Source organism: Aquarana catesbeiana, linkage group LG01, assembly GCF_042186555.1.
Source record: "Aquarana catesbeiana isolate 2022-GZ linkage group LG01, ASM4218655v1, whole genome shotgun sequence".
Lineage (NCBI taxonomy): Eukaryota > Metazoa > Chordata > Amphibia > Anura > Ranidae > Aquarana > Aquarana catesbeiana.
Genome location: NC_133324.1, coordinates 246,784,792 through 246,802,618, shown reverse-complemented (window position 1 = coordinate 246,802,618; position 17,827 = coordinate 246,784,792). Strand labels below are relative to the sequence as shown.

The following is a 17,827-nucleotide window of genomic DNA, read 5'->3' as shown; positions in this document are numbered from 1 at the left end:
TCTTGATTTTTCATTCTGATTAATCTTTCATTATTAAAATAGACTGCAATGCTTCTTGCCTTTTGTAGGCGCTGTCCTGCCCCAAGCTGTACAGTGTAATGTGATTGTGTCAGCAGATTACACATTCATTTGGAATGCCAGCGTGATAAAGGAAATACAAGTCTCCATCGTTACTGCTAACATAAGCTTAACTCATCAAGGTAATGTATTATTATCCACATTATGTTGATGATGACATTTTTTGTATGGTGTCATTTGATGGGAAATTGAAGGATATGAAAACTGACCACTGTTTCTAAGTCTACCATCTGGTAATGCTGTTTGCAGCTATTAAATGACAGTCAGCTGTGCATGTAATGTTTGCCTGCTGACAGATCTTTCTAAGGTCAGATCATTCTACAGGCATACAAGTTAGGATTAAAGTCAAAACCTAACTGAGCTAAAATCTACTTCCGATATATCACAATAACAGTGCCACAGATATGGGCCCTAATGGACAGCTGCTACTCTATATATTGCAAATGATAATAAACAAACCATATATTGTGATAAGAGTGGTGCTGGTCTGCGCATCAACCCCCAATATCCTTAATATAAAGTACAAATAATAAAAGAAAAAAATTATATCTAATATCACATATATAATAAACACATTATGTGCAAAATATGAATAAAGTGCTAGTGCATTCAAAAGTGCAATTCAATATAACTGTGCAATGTTACTAAAGTGCTTCTATAACAATCCATACAAATTCTCTAAAAAAAAAAAAAAAAAAAAATTGGAAAAAATAGATGAATAAAGGTGTAAAAAGTTCAAAAAATATTTCAAACTTGTGACGTGAGATCCAAAATGTCTTTGCATATAAATGCCCAAGTGCTCCACCACTGACGTCTTCAAGGAGAGGCTCCTTGAAGATGACGAAACGTACGTAGGGTGGGGCAAGGATGCTGATGACATTGCGTATGCTGGCTCACACTTGTGGTCTATGACAGGTCCGGAAGTGAATGGCTATTAACAGCTGAGATTGTTACTCCGGGTAGGCACTCTGCAAATGTAAGTGGAATATGTGCATTCTTTTAACAAGCCTGTTAGACGTTTTTATGCTATGGGAGCCTCCTTCCTTCTCTTTATTTTCCCACATTGTATGCTGTGACCTTGGAAAGGGGAACCTGACCATAAATCTGTAAAGAAAGGGAGTTGCAGTTGGTGATCGTTTGGAGAAACTGTGGTCTGTTTGCTGGTTTCACACAGTGGTGGAGCAATTGGGCATTTATATGCAAAGATGTTTTGGATCTCACTTCACAAGTTTGAAATATTTTTTTGAACTTTTTACACATTATTCATCCTTCTTCCTTCTTTTTTTTTTTTTTTTTTTTTTTTTTGGATAATTCTTATGGATTATTATATAAGCACTTTAGTAACATTGCACGATTGTATTGAATTGCACTTTTGAATGCACTAGCACTTTATTCATAGTTTATTCATATTTTGCACATAATTTGTTTATTATACTGTATATGTAATATTTGATATATATATTTTTGGATTATTTGCCCTTTATATTGAGGATATTGGGGGTTGGTGTGTGGACCAGCGCCACTCTTATGACAATATAAAATCTACTTCCACCCCCATTCTAAGCCTATTGTATATACCCTGTATAAAAGGAAAGATGATGTCTCTACTTGCCTATTCTGTAGTCTCTCCGGTCTGGTCCCATAAATCTCTCCAGCAGCAAATTCATTGTAGAGAGAGCAGCGGCAGTGACTGCAGAGCCTGGGCGATGACATTACCCCCCCCCCCGTGCCCGTGCCAGTCGGATTTGTTACAGGAACGATCAGTCCTCAGGTCCCGGCCAATGTTTTCTGGCCTGGGCCTGCTGATCGGTCCTGACAAATGAAATCCTTCCCCTGTCTATGTAAGTGTAAACACAGACAGGAGGAAGTGATGTCATCTCACCTCGTGGAGTCTTTTTGATTCCAGTGAGAGGAGAGAAGACATCTTAGCACAACACCACACTAACACCAGTACCAGTTAACCCCTTCACTCCCTGTCACCGTGTCACCAATTGCAGTTTTCTGATTTTTCCCTGATCACTGCATTGGTGTCAATTGTGACTGTAATAAGTGTTAGGGCAGTTAGTAGTAGGCCCCGTTAGGTCTAGGGTACCCCCCTAAACCCCCCCTAATAAAGTTTTAACCCCTTGATCGCCCCCAGTTAACCCTTTCACCCCTGTCACCAGTGTCACTAATCAATCTTTTTTCTGATCGCTGTATTTGTGTCACGGGTGACGCTAGTTAGCCAGGTAGTTGAGGTTTTTATAGTGTCAGGTACTCCTGTATATTGCCTAATAAAGGTTTTAACCCCCTGATTGCCCCCTAGTTAACCCTTTCACCCCCTGTCACCAGTGATCACCGTATTAGTGTTACGGGTGACGCTGGTTAGTTGTTTTGTTTTTTTATAGCATCAGGACACCCGCCGTATATTAATCAGTAAAGGTTTAACCTCCTGATCGGCCGGCGGGTGATATCAGTTAGGTTTTAGTGTCAGTCAGGGTCTGCGTCGCTCCAGGCAGCGTCAGATTAGTGCCAGTAGCGCTAACACCCACGCACGCACCATACACCTCCCTTAGTAGTATAGTGTCTGAACGGAACAATATCTGATTTGATCAGAACTATATTAGCATCCCCAATAGTTTAGGGTTCCCAAAAACGCAGCATTAGCGGAATCAGCCCAGATACCTGCTAGCACCTGCATTTAGCCCCTCCGCCCAGCCAAGCCCACCCAAGTGCAGTATCAATCGATCACTGTCACTTACAAAAACACAACACACATAACTGCAGCGTTCCCAGAGATCCCTGTGAACGCTAACAGTTTTTTTGGTAGCGTTTGAATCAGTCGCTGACAGTCAGGAGCTCTTTTTCCTGTGAGTCTCACTACGGTACCAGTAAATTTAGAGACCAAAATGTCAAATCGAAGGTACAGTAGTGAAGAGGCCCACACGTTTCTGAGCATGACAGATAGTGAAGAGGAAGTCGCCCATCTGTCAGATTCAGGCTCAGAATACGATCCTGTAGACCGCAGCGGCACCCTGACAGATAGCTCTGACGACGGAGTTATGGTCCCTGCCATGGTCAGGCGTACCCTACCCCGTTCTTCTGCTGTTTGTTGAGGTGCAAGAGCCTCAGGGCTCTCAGATGGAGCAGAGAGCCAGTACTAGTGCCGCTTCTCCTCCTGGTGAACTGGCAAGCACCAGCGGCCTAATACACCCTGGTCGTAGTCAAACCAGCACTGCAGTATAACGTGGTGACGTGGCGAGTCCCATAAGTGCAGTTCAAGCTGGTGAAGTGGCTAGCACAACTAGTGTCCCGCAGCCACCGAGAAGAAGACAAACACAGGCCCGTCGAGCCCATAGTGGCCTTCCTGCTGCATTTGCCAATCCTAATTGGGAGCCCTCCACTTCTGCAGCACCCGTACTTCCCCCATTCACTGGCCAACCCAGAATTCAGATGGAAACAGTTGATTTTACGTCGCTTGAATTTTATTTGCTGTTTTTCATGGAAGATCTCTATAGATCTATTTTGGACCAAAGCAATTTGTATGCTGGTCAATTCATCGCCGCTAATCCCCATTTGACCCTTGCCAGAGAATGGAAACCTATTACGGTTTCCGAATATAAGACCTCTCTGAGCATATCCCTCCTCATGGGCATAACTAAAAAGAGTGAGTTGCGGTCATATTGGTCCACTAACTCAATTCACCATATTCCTGTATTCTCTGACTCCATGGCCAGGGCACGATACAAGCAGATCTTGCGATTCATGCACTTCAATGATAATGAACTCTGTCATCCTCAGGGTGACCCTGGATACGATTGGCTCTACAAAATTCGGCCCCTCGTAAACCACTTCAACCAACAGTTTGCAGCTTTGTTTACTCCCAATCAAGTTGTCTGCATTGATGAGTCCCTGATTACGTTTTCTGGCCGCTTGTCTTTCAAACAGTATCTTCCCGGGGGCGTGGCCGGCATGGCAGACTGAGCGGACGTGTTACCTGTGAGCTCCTGGAGTATAACTGATTCCTTCATCCGTACACTGATATAGTTCTCCCTGGTGAGTCCCCCTTGGGTCTGGATGCCTTCCAGAACACCCGGCATCCAAAAGCGGGGTAAGAGATTGAAATTTCCCCCGAACATTCCTCAGGACAGCAGCCCGCTCTCCTGCTCAGCGGGCCCTCCTGCGCGCCATTCCAACATGGCGTCGCAAACAGACCACAAGGCGGACCTCCTCGCTGCTACAACGGGGTTGCCTGAGCTTATGGCTGCCATTACTTCTTGCCAGGCAGCTGTTACCACTTGCCAATCTGCCTTAGCTTCCAAAATAGAAGAAGTGCAATTGGATGTGGGCTTACTAAGACAGGACATTGATAAAATCAGATCCAGAGTGTCGGAGGCTGAACAGCGTGTGGGGACGGTTGAAGATACGGTGACAGACCATGCTGCCTCTATCCGCACACTACAAAGGTCAGAGCCCTTGAATACAGAGCTGAGGATGCGGAGAACCGCAGTAGAAGGAACAACCTGCGGATTGTGCTTTTACCTGAGGGGGCTGAGGGAAAATCGCCGGCCCTATTTACTGAAGACCTGCTAAGCTCGCTCCTGCCCTCTGCACAGCTCTCCCCGTACGTTGCAGTAGAGAGAGCGCACCATGTTCCTCCAAAACCGGGTCCGGAGGGATCCCCCCCCCCCCGCACCTTCATCCTTCGGGTACTGAATTTTAGGGACAGAGATGAGCTCTTAAGGGCCTCCCGTGCTGCGGGCGAACTCCCCTACCATAATGTCAAACTTCTCTTATTCCCGGATTATACCATGGAGACTCAGCTGCAGCGCCGCTCTTTTGATGCAGTCAAGGTCAGTCTGAGGAAGAGAGGAGTTAAGTACAGCATATTGTTTCCCACAAAGCTCCGTGTGGTGGATGGGGAGACGATTCGTTTTTTCACCAACACTAAGGATGCAGCTGCCTGGTTGGAAACCTTCCCCCGTAAGATGCCGGGAAGACTCACCGCTTATGTTGGCGTTTTGTTGCTGCGGTTGGCAGTGCTTCTTACTGTTCTGAGATAGGTGTTACCCAGCGACTACTACTTTTTTATGCCCTTCTTTGCCGTTTAGGTTTTGATAATGTGCGAAGTTTTTCAAAGGAAGTATGCAGGTTGAACACAATCTACCTCGCTTTATGTTGGAACTATCTCTGTACACCCCAAGAGGAGAGGAGGTTTGCTTTCCCCTGTGTATATGTCGGGGCTTATTGTGCAGGGGCTGTGTTCACTGTGTCAGACTAAACAGTTCTTTCTAATTGCACAAAAGGGTATTTTTTTCTATTAATGACTGGCTCTAAGTGATAACAGCGCCATAAGTATGCGCCCCTGCCTGGGCAGGTGAATGTCGGTTTCCTTTTTTTTTTTTTGGCCTCGCTTTATGTTAGCACTATCTCTGTACACACCAAGAGGAGGGGAGGTTTGCTTTCCCCTGTGTATATGTCGGGGCTCACTGTACAGGGGCTGTGTTCACTGTGTCGGACTGAACAGTTCTTCCTTATTGAACAAAAGGGTATTTTTTTCTATTAATGACTGGCTCTAAGTTGCAACAGCGCCATAAGTATGTGCCCCTGTCTAGGCAGGTGAATGTCAGTTTTTTTTCTTCTTTTTGATGTTATAATTTTTTCAGTTGTGCTACTCCATGCTCAGGGAATTTCTTCTATATACCTAAACCTGATCGTTTAGACATTGGTAATGTAAAGTTATTACCTTCGGTCGTGCGACCCTAACTAGATAGTCATAGTCAGTTGACTATGGGGTTTTTGGGATCCAGGCGTTCCTCACAGTTCCGAGGTGCGCGGGGTGGGGGGAGTTAGCATCTGCTAACCTGTGTTGGGTGTTTTGCTTTTACAAGTGTTATACAAGTAATGTTGGTCTTCTGCAAAAAATGTTGGTTACTTACCTCACTGTTCTTTATGGTACGGCTCATTTGGGTACATCTTTGCAGGTTTGGGACCTGGTGCAGGTCTCAGAATATCTCCAATGGCTAACACGGCGCAAGACGCCACCGGTCACAAACCTGCTGCGGGCATTTGTTTTTTTCCCCTCATGGTTGATTGCTTGGTGGTGACATGGAATGTGAGGGGTCTAAATTCTGCTATAAAGCGCTCACTAGTACATAATTATTTAAGGAAGATACGTCCACAGGTGTGTATTCTTTTAGAGACGCATCTAATGGCATCCCGTGTCATGAGCTTAAAACGGGCCTGGGTGGGAGCTCACTACCATGCTACCTATTCCAGCTATGCCAGGGGGGTCAGTGTTTTAGTGAACAAATCCCTGCCTTTTCAGCGTCTGGATGTTAAGATCGACCCAGGGGGAAGGTATGTGCTCCTACATGCTCAGATTTCAGAGGTACCTATTGTGGTGGCGGGCATCTACCTTCCACCTCCAGCTGATATAGATGTGCTTCATGTGCTGATGCAGCAGGTTATACTCTATAATGTAGAGAACGTTTTATTTGTGGGAGACTTTAATATGGCCCCCTCCCCAGACTTGGACAGACTGCATACTTCAGGTTCACAGCCGTTGGGTCTGACTCACTGGGCCTCAACCTTCCATATGACTGACGTTTTCGCGTCACTTCCACCCCTCTGATAGGGAGTTTACTTGCCTTTCTACCACATACCGGACCCTGTCCCGTATCGACTTGGCTTTTGCCTCGTCGGGATTGCTGCGTAGAGTGGTCTCATCTGAGATTCTCTCGTGTGGAATTTCGGACCATGCTCCGGTATCTGTCTCATTAAGGCTCTCAGAGGTGGTGGGTGTACATGTATGGAGGCTGTCCAAATTCTGGATCATGGACCCAGATATTCAAGAGGAGATGCCAGAGGCACTGTGTAACTTCTGGATGGCAAACGAGGGTTCTGCTGGACCTTTAGTGGTATGGGATGCCCTTAAATCTTGGGTTAGGGGCACGTACATGGCTCGCATAGCTGCAAAAAAAAGGCAATCTGTGCAGTCCCTGCAGCAGTTGGAGGAACAGGCACGAATGAAAGAGGCTGAGTATGTGCGTTCTCCCAGTCAGGGGTCTTATGTGCCCTGGCAAGACACCTTGAGGGAATTATCTCTGTTTAGAATTGAACTCACCAAGAAGGCTATGCTCGATAGTGCTCAGAGGGTATTTGAATTCTGGGACAAGAACGGTAGACTATTGGCCTGGTTGGCAATATTAATTATTACACGAGCGTGCTACTTTTTGGTCATGGAATTGGTGCATGTGGCACCGTGCAATCTAATCGCCGGAGCTCACCCCAGCGGCTTGTAGATTCCCGTCTTAGGCTGGGGGAGAGAGCATGCTTGAAGTGTAATAATTTGCTCACTGTGAAGTGGAAGGATAATCGGAATGTTTTCATTCTGTCCTCCCTTAACGCAGACACAATGGTCCAAATTCCTACGGCGACTGGTGTTGTGGAGAAACCCCTCTGTGTCCACGAATATAACCTTAATACGGGAGGGGTGGACCTCAACGACCTGTTGTTGGCGCCGTACCTAGTTGCCCGTAAGGCCAGACGCTGGTACAAAAAAGTGTCTGTATACTTATTTCAATTGGCTCTGCTAAATGCTTATGTGCTATACAAAGCTTCAGGACGAATTGGATCCTTCCTTAAATTCCGGGAAGAGATCATAACAGCCCTTCTGTTTCCAGACAGTGCCGTGGCCCAACTTCCCAATCCAAATGCAGTAAAGCCGGCTGCATGAGAAGCATTTTCCGTTCGTCTTCCCTGGTACCCCTACCCAATGAGCCCCACCAAAGAAAAGGTTGTGTCTGTAGAAAGCGTGGATATAGGCGTGACACCCGCTATTATTGTCCCTCCTGTTCCGACCATCCTGGTCTTTGCATTGGTGAATGTTTTGAACACTACCACACACTAGTGGAGTATTAGCGTAAGGTACAGCACTGCACAGACTAGGACACACTTTCACAGGGTCTCCAAAGATGCCATCGCATTTTGGGAGACCTAAACCTGGAACCAAACCATTACATCCACTACAACCACTACAACCATTACAGTTACAAATAAAAGTGTAATAAAATAAAAAAGTTAAAAAAAAAAATATAAAAAAAAATAAAAATTGTTGTTTTATTGTTTTTTCTCTCTTTATTCTCTCTCTATTGTTCTATTGTTCTATTGTTGTATTGCAATGTTTTATTGTTACTATGTTTTATCATGTTTGCTTTTCAGGTATGTAATTCTTTTATACTTTACTGTTTACTGTGTTTAATTATTAACCATTTTTTTGTTTTCAGGTACGCCATTCAGCTGCAGCACTGATTTATTTATCTTGACAGCAACCGAGTTTGCTCCCACAATACCTAAATCAGCGACTCCAGCGCTGTAGAAGGTGATTTCGCCATCACAGTTAAAAAAGAAAAAAGAGCATATATGCCTCCCCCCCGTCTTCTGTGGTTTTCTCTGGCTCTCCTGTCCTGTCCTCCTGAACCCGAGAATGCAGCCGGTGGTTTCGCTAGCTGACCATAGAGCTGATCAGAGGCCAGCGCTCCAATCATCTCTATGGCCTAAGAAACCGGAAGCCAAGAGCATTTCATGACTTCATGGATTTGCTGGATATAAACAGCGCCTTTGGGAAATTGGCAAAGCATTTTATCACACTGATCTTGGTGTGTTTTAGATGCTTTGAGGGCAGAGGAGAGATCTAGGTGATTGGTTTTCGGGTTCCTGTACACTGTTAGACTGCCAAAAAGTCCCACACATGTGGTATCCCCATACTCAGGAGAAGCAGCACAATGTATTTTGGGGTGCAGTTCCACATATAACCATGCCATGTTTGAACAATTTATCATTTAGTGACAACTGTGTAAAAAAAGAAATAAATAAATAAAAAAAGATTGTAATTTTCCCGAAACTTGTGGCAAAATATGAAATATTCCATTGACTCATCATGCCTATCAGCAAATAGCTTAGGGTGTCTACTTTCCAAAATTGAGTCATTTGGGGGTTTTTGTGCTATCTTGGCATTTTACGGCCGTAGAAACTGTGATATGTAGTGAGGAGTGAAATCAAAAATTCACACCCTTAGAAATCCTGAAGGCGGTGCTTGGTTTTCCGGGTCCTGGACGCGGGTAGGCTCCCAAAAAGTCTTACACATGAGGTATCCCCATACTTGAGGGAAGCAGCAGAATGTATTTTGTGGTTTAATGCCACATATAACCATGGCACGTGTGAGCAATATATCATTTAGTGACAACTTTGTGTAAATTTTTTTTTTTTTGTCATTTATCAATCACTTGTGACAAAAGAATAAAATATTCAATGGGCTCAACATGCCTCTTAGCAATTTCCTTGGGTTATCTACTTTAGCACCTCAGGAAATGAGATAGGCAGTCATAAACTAAAAGCTGCGTAAATTCCAGAAAATGCACCCTAGTTCGTAGACGCTATAACTTTTGCGCAAACCAATAAATATACGCTTATTGACTTTTTTTTTTTATCAAAGACATGTGGCTGAATACATTTTGGCCTAAAATGTATGACTAAAATTGAGTTTATTGAATTTTTTTTTATAACAAAAAGTAGAAAAGATCATTTTTTTTTTTCTTTCAAAATTTAGTCTTTTTTGTGTTTATATCGCAAAAAATATAAGCCACAGAGGCAATCAAATACCATCAAAAGAAATCTCTATTTGTGGGAAAAAAATTTTTGTTTGGGTACAGCATTGCATGACCGCGTAATTACCAGTTAAAGCAGCGCAGTGCCAAATTGTAAAAAGTGCTCTGGTCATTGAGCAGCCAAATCCTCTGGGGCTGAAGAGGTTAAAGAATCTTAATTTTATTGAAAAAACACAGTGTATAAACCACCATAATGCTTCAAGTACTGGTTGTCACAAGGGAAACAGTAGCATTTTCCTGGGTCATAGAGGGGCCACAAACCTTTTAAACATTTCCAAAATCTGATTGAAAACTTCTAGCTTGGGAAACCTCTAAAATCTGCAGGTACCTTATCTTAGATGTGACTCCCCTTCAATACCCTTGATAAGATGTATTTCTCCTGCATGGGAAGCCTGTTATCATGATACCTTTATAGTAGCGTGGGTGGATTAAGGGAAAACTTGTGACTTCAGGTTTAAAAATGTAGAAAGATATGATTATGTTAGCTATGGTAGTATTAAGGTTGTTTTCCCATTTTCTTTCCACAGCAAAGTTATCACAGCAATTTACAGCTAAATTTCTCACCAGCAATGGCACATCAACTGTTCTCTCTGGCAACCCAGGTAAAATGTTTTCAAAGAAATATAAGCACACTTTGTCACATTTAACATATACAGTATTAATTCCATATTCTATAATGTGAGAATCCTCCTCTTCACCCTCCTCCTCCCCCTCCCCCCTGTACACAAAGAGATGGGGGGGCATATTTATAATGACATTTGCCGTACCTGTTTAATTATTACAAAGTATGGTGTTAGAACAGTGATGTCACTGGGGGTGCTGAAGATCCCTGGCCCTGTCATCGAATTTAGAGTGTCAAGAGGGGTGCATCTTTCTACAGTGTTCACCTTCCCCCAGTTCTGGCAAGCACAAGTCAGCAGTGCAGAAGCCTGTACACTTTTGCCATGGATATACTGTAACTGGTGTCTGGGGCTGACCATGTGTAAAAGTGGAATAGTTTCTGCTTTTTTTTTTTTACCTGCCTATGCAGGTAAGGGATGTTTGTAGATTTAAAAAAACTGTTCAGCTCTGACTAAAATGAATTGCTGTAGGTGTAGGTAATTTACAAACCACCCAACGCATGACTGGAATACTCCCAGGATGTTGCTAAGTACTCCCAGAACATTGCTAAGTGAGGCCTAGTCATCTCTTCTCACCTCCACTTCACTCCTGTGATTGTGGAGGTCAGAAGTGATGACTAGGCCTGTTGTTCTGGGAGTAATCCAGTCAGGTTTCATAAGGTATGTCAATGGCCTACACCTATAGCAAGGGCTTTATTCAACTTTAGTCAGAGCTGCACAGTTTGTTTTTATCTACAGATGCCCCTTATCTGCATAGATGTATTTACCCTCAAAGTTTTTGTCTTGCCATTTAGTACTTTAACCACTTGCCGACCGCCTAACGTATATATACGTCGGCAGAATGGCACGGGCAGGCAGAATCACGTACCTGTACGTGATCTGCCTCCCGCGGGCGGGGGGTCCGATCGGACCCCCCCCCCCCCCGGTGCCAGCGGCGGTCGGCATTTGACTGGGAGCGTCGGGAGGCGAGGGGGAGACCATCCGATCGTGGCCCCCCGCTCGCGATCGCTCCCAGCCAATTGGAATCCTCCCCTGCCTGTGTGTAGTTTCACACAGGCAGAGGATGTGATGTCATCTCTCCTCGGCTCGGCAGTTTCCGTCCAGCGCCGAGGAGAGAAGACATGTAAGTGCACACAACACAAACACACACAGTAGAACATGCCAGGCATACTTTACACCCCCGATCCCCCCCCGATCGCCCCCCGATCCCCCCCCAATCACCCCCCCCCCCCCCGTCACAAACTGACAGCAAGCAGTATTTTTTTTTTTTTTCTGATTACTGCATGGTGTCAGTTTGTGACAGTTACAGTGTTAGGGCAGTGAATATTACCCCCCTTTAGGTCTAGGATACCCCCCTAACCCCCCCTAATAAAGTTTTAACCCCTTGATCACCCCCTGTCACCAGTGTCACTAAGCGATCATTTTTCTGATCGCTGTATTAGTGTCGCTGGTGACGCTAGTTAGGAACGTAAATATTTAGGTTCGCCGTCAGCGTTTTATAGTGACAGGGACCCCCATATACTACCTAATAAATGTTTTAACCCCTTGATTGCCCCCTAGTTAACCCTTTCACCACTGATCACCGTATAACCGTTACGGGTGACGCTGGTTAGTTCGTTTATTTTTTATAGTGTCAGGGGACCCGCCGTTTATTACCTAATAAAGGTTTAGCCCCCTGATTGCCCGGCGGTGATATGCGTCGCCCCAGGCAGCGTCAGATTAGCGCCAGTACCGCTAACACCCACGCACGCAGCATACGCCTCCCTTAGTGGTATAGTATCTGTACGGATCAATATCTGATCCGATCAGATCTATACTAGTGTCCCCAGCAGTTTAGGGTTCCCAAAAACGCAGTGTTAGCGGGATCAGCCCAGATACCCGCTAGCACCTGCGTTCTTCCCCTCCGCCCGGCTCAGCCCAAGTGCAGTATCGATCGATCACTGTCACTTACAAAACACTAAACGCATAACTGCAGCGTTCGCAGAGTCAGGCCTGATCCCTGCGATCGCTAACAGTTTTCTTGGTAGCGTTTTGGTGAACTGGCAAGCACCAGCCCCAGGCAGCGTCAGGTTAGCGCCAGTACCGCTAACACCCACGCACGCACCGTACACCTCCCTTAGTGGTATAGTATCTGAACGCATCAATATCTGATCCGATCAGATCTATACTAGCGTCCCCAGCAGTTTAGGGTTCCCACAAACGCAGTGTTAGTGGGATCAGCCCAGATACCTGCTAGCACCTGCATTTTGCCCCTCCGCCCGGCCCAGCCCAGCCCACCCAAGTGCAGTATCGATCGATCACTGTCACTTACAAAACACTAAACGCATAACTGCAGCGTTCGCAGAGTCAGGCCTGATCCCTGCGATCGCTAACAGTTTTTTTGGTAGCGTTTTGGTGAACTGGCAAGCACCAGCAGCCTAGTACACCCCGGTCGTAGTCAAACCAGCACTGCAGTAACACTTGGTGACATGGCGAGTCCCATAAATGCAGTTCAAGCTGGTGAGGTGGCAAGCACAAGTAGTGTCCCGCTGCCACCAAGAAGACAAACACAGGCCCGTCGTGCCCATAGTGCCCTTCCTGCTGCATTCGCCAATCCTAATTGGGAACCCACCACTTCTGCAGCGCCCGTACTTCCCCCATTCACATCCCCAACCAAATGCAGTCGGCTGAATGAGAGGCATTTTCTTTATGTCCTCCCGAGTACCCCTACCCAACGAACCCCCCCAAAAAAGATGTCGTGTCTGCAGCAAGCGCGGATATAGGCGTGACACCCTCTATTATTGTCCCTCCAGTCCTGACAATCCTGGTCTTTGCATTGGTGAATGTTTTGAACGCTACCATTCACTAGTTGTGTATTAGCGTAGGGTACAGCACTGCACAGACTAGGCACACTTTCACAGGGTCTCCCAAGATGCCATCGCATTTTGAGAGACCCGAACCTGGAACCGGTTACAGTTATAAAAGTTAGTTACAAAAAAAAGTGTAAAAAAAAAAAAAAAAAAAACACAAACAAAAATATAAAATAAAAAAAAAATAGTTGTTGTTTTATTGTTCTCTCTCTCTATTCTCTCTCTATTGTTCTGCTCTTTTTTACTGTATTCTATTCTGCAATGTTTTATTGTTGTTATGTTTTATCATGTTTGCTTTTCAGATATGCAATTTTTTATACCTTACCGTTTACTGTGCTTTATTGTTAACCATTTTTTTGTCTTCAGGTACGCCATTCACGACTTTGAGTGGTTATACCAGAATGATGCCTGCAGGTTTAGGTATCATCTTGGTATCATTCTTTTCAGCCAGCGATTTGGCTTTCATGTAAAAGCAATCCTAGCAGCTAATTAGCCTCTAGACTGCTTTTACAAGCAGTGGGAGGGAATGCCCCCCCCCCCCAACGTCTTCCGTGTTTTTCTCTGGCTCTCCTGTCTCAACAGGGAACCTGAGAATGCAGCCGGTGATTCAGCCAGCTGACCATAGAGCTGATCAGAGACCAGAGTGGCTCCAAACATCTCTATGGCCTAAGAAACCGGAAGCTACGAGCATTTTATGACTTAGATTTCGCCGGATGTAAACAGCGCCATTGGGAAATTGGGAAAGCATTTTATCACACCGATCTTGGTGTGGTCAGATGCTTTGAGGGCAGAGGAGAAATCTAGGGTCTAATAGACCCCAATTTTTGCAAAAAAGAGTACCTGTCACTACCTATTGCTATGATAGGGGATATTTACATTCCCTGAGATAACAATAAAAATGATTTAAAAAAAAAAAAAAATGAAAGGAACAGTTTAAAAATAAGATAAAAAAATAATAATAATAAAGAAAAAAAAAAAAAAAAAAAAAAAAGCACCCCTGTCCCCCCTGCTCTCGCGCTAAGGCGAACGCAAGCGTCGGTCTGGCGTCAAATGTAAACAGCAATTGCACCATGCATGTGAGGTATCACCGCGAACGTCAGATCGAGGGCAGTAATTTTAGCAGTAGACCTCCTCTGTAAATCTAAAGTGGTAACCTGTAAAGGCTTTTAAAGGCTTTTAAAAATGTATTTAGTTTGTCGCCACTGCACGTTTGTGCGCAATTTTAAAGCATGTCATGTTTGGTATCCATGTACTCGGCCTAAGATCATCTTTTTTATTTCATCAAACATTTGGGCAATATAGTGTGTTTTAGTGCATTAAAATTTAAAAAAGTGTGTTTTTTCCCCAAAAAATGCGTTTGAAAAATACTGTGTGAAAAAAAAAATTAAACACCCACCATTTTAATCTGTAGGGCATTTGCTTTAAAAAAATATATAATGTTTGGGGGTTCAAAGTAATTTTCTTGCAAAAAAAATTATTTTTTTATGTAATCAAAAAGTGTCAGAAAGGGCTTTGTCTTCAAGTGGTTAGAAGAGTGTGTGATGTGTGACATAAGCTTCTAGATGTTGTGCATAAAATGCCAGGACAGTTCAAAACCCCCCCAAATGACCCCATTTTGGAAAGTAGACACCCCAAGCTATTTGCTGAGAGGCATGTCGAGTCCATGGAATATTTTATATTGTGACACAAGTTGCGGGAAAGAGACAATTTTTTATTTTTTTTATTTTTTTTTGCGCAAAGTTGTCACAAAATGATATATTGCTCAAACATGCCATGGGAATATGTGAAATTACACCCCAAAATGCATTCTGTTGCTTCTCCTGAGTACGGGGATACCACATGTGTGAGACTTTTTGGGAGCCTAGCCGCGTACGGGACCCCGAAAACCAAGCACCGCCTTCAGGCTTTCTAAGGGCGTAAATTTTTGATTTCACTCTTCACTGCCTATCACAGTCTCGGAGGCCATGGAATGGCCAGGTGGCAAAAAACCCCCCCAAATGACCCCATTTTGGAAAGTAGACACCCCAAGCTATTTGATGAGAGGTATAGTGAGTATTTTGCAGACCTCACTTTTTGTCACAAAGTTTTGAAAATTGAAAAAAGAAGAAAAAATTTTTTTTTTCTCGTCTTTCTTTATTTTCAAAAACAAATGAGAGCTGCAAAATACTCACCATGCCTCTCAGCAAATAGCTTGGGGTGTCTACTTTCCAAAATGGGGTCATTTGGGGGGGGTTTTATGCCATCTGGGCATTTTATGGCCTTCAAAACTGTGATAGGTAGTGAGGAGTAAAATCAAAAATGTACGCCCTTAGAAATCCTGAAGGCAGTGATTGGTTTTCGGGGGCCCCGTACGCGGCTAGGCTCCCAAAAAGTCCCACACATGTGGTATCCCCATACTCAGGAGAAGCAGCTAAATGTATTTTGGGGTGCAATTCCACATATGCCCATGGCCTGTGTGAGCAATATATCATTTAGTGACAACTTTTTGTAATTTTTTTTTTTTTTTGTCATTATTCAATCACTTGGGACAAAAAAATGAATATTCAATGGGCTCAACATGCCTCTCAGCAAATTCCTTGGGGTGTCTACTTTCCAAAATGGGGTCATTTGTGGGGGTTTTGTACTGCCCTGCCATTTTAGCACCTCAAGAAACGACATAGGCAGTCATAAATTAAAGGCTGTGTAAATTCCAGAAAATGTACCCTAGTTTGTAGGCGCTATAACTTTTGCGCAAACCAATAAATATACACTTATTGACATTTTTTTTACCAAAGACATGTGGCCGAATACATTTTGGCCTAAATGTATGACTAAAATTGAGTTTATTGGATTTTTTTAGAACAAAAAGTAGAAAATATCATTTTTTTTCAAAATTTTCGGTCTTTTTCCGTGTATAGCGCAAAAAATAAAAACGGCAGAGGTGATCAAATACCATCAAAAGAAAGCTCTATTTGTGGGAAGAAAAGGACGCAAATTTCGTTTGGGTACAGCATTGCATGACCGCGCAATTAGCAGTTAAAGCGACGCAGTGCCGAATTGTAAAAAGTGCTCTGGTCAGGAAGGGGGTAAAACCTTCCGGGGCTGAAGTGGTTAAACATTCAACAGGCACTTGCTAGGTATTACATTCACCAAGTACACAATATAAGCATTTTATAAATATGGAGGTTCCTTTTTTAACTAAGTAGGATTACATGGTTATAAAGCTGAGAAAAAAACGTAAAACTGTTTTGGGGATCTCTAAAAAAAAAAAGATGGGATGTTGCAGCCTTGCCAACTAAACACATTATTATATCTGCCAAGTTTACTTTTTTCTGTTGCAGGTTACCAATTTGGAAAGCCAGTCATAGTTGCTAATGGAAGTACTCCTTTCACTAAAATGACTCTGAACGTCTGGAAGCCTGGTAAACTGGTGTATTTTTACAAAATTAAGCAAGGGTTAAAACATCCTACAGCTTAAAGAAGATATAGCATTTAGAATTTTTTATTTTACAGTTCTGTCCCCTATGTGTCAAAGTGCTACATGTACCAAGCTGCAGCTATGAACCAACTGTCTCCTTCAAAGCTGTTGTTGGATCTGCCATTGCAGGAGGAGAGGGGGCAGGCCAGTACTCATAACTATGATTAGAAAGCACTTGGAAACACCGAACAAAATACTACATGTACAGAAAAACAGATGAGTTGTCAAGAAGTATCACCCTAATGTATAAACAATTAATTAATATAAAATATATAACATCAATTATTCAGCTGCCCAGGCACAAACCATTCACCTAAATTTTATATTATGGATAAAGCTAGGTGTGTTCCAAAAAACATGGAGAGAAAAAGAGGGCAAACAGCCCGGACAGGATTCTTCAAAGAAGAACAAAACTGTTTTTTTAGCAAAAAATAATAATTACTTTATTATAAATAATTCTACCATCTAGAAAAGATTTTTTCAAAAATAAAAAAGATACCTCCACCACATGGTTATGTAGAATGATAACGTTATCAGAACATGGATAGCAACACCAGCCACACATTCATTCAAACCCCAATCAAACAGATGTCAGCTAAGTAGCAGTTAATACCTAGTAAGAAAAACCAATGTGTCCATTTGTAGTATAAATATGTTGGAGCTCAAAAATTTAGCTGATTAATCATCATTTTGAATAAGCATATATCTGCAGCTGAGAACTTCTGTACTTTCTAATCATAGTGTTTTCAATACCATAGTTATGAGTACTGGCCTGCCCCTTCTCCTGCCACAGCTGATCTGACAACAGCTTTGAAGGAGACAGTTGGTTCATAGCTGCAGCTTCTCTCAGCTATGAACACTTTTCCCGAGACAAGCAATGGCAAGAGGAATGCTGAGGGAAGGGGCACAATGTCAGTAACTGAAATCGTAGAGTTACTTAGTGTTACTAAACCCACAGCAGTAAAATCGGTCTGTATATGCAGTAAAGCATGCTTGTTATATTCACAGTGGAACCTAAGGGGTTAATCCTCCACATTGTGTAAAAAGGCTGTTTGATCCTGTCTTTTCTGATCCTCCCCTTCTTCCACTGTCCCCAAACCATCTCCTGATAGAACGGAAAGTTGGGGGCACTCTACACATGCTCAGTTTGGTGTGTATTACTAGAGAGTTTTTTTT

At 43.5% G+C, this 17,827-nt stretch overlaps 1 protein-coding gene across 1 annotated transcript in view; it reads left to right on the top strand.

The window, feature by feature from the left end:
- The window catches only part of TCTN2 (tectonic family member 2), a 58,469-nt gene that overhangs the window by 27,482 nt on the left and 13,160 nt on the right, over positions 1-17,827 (top strand). Inside the window, exons 10-12 of the mRNA XM_073627627.1 lie at positions 69-200; positions 10,253-10,327; positions 16,515-16,595. Coding sequence (XP_073483728.1) covers positions 69-200; positions 10,253-10,327; positions 16,515-16,595 — 288 coding nt within the window. The remainder of the gene's footprint in view (positions 1-68; positions 201-10,252; positions 10,328-16,514; positions 16,596-17,827) is intronic.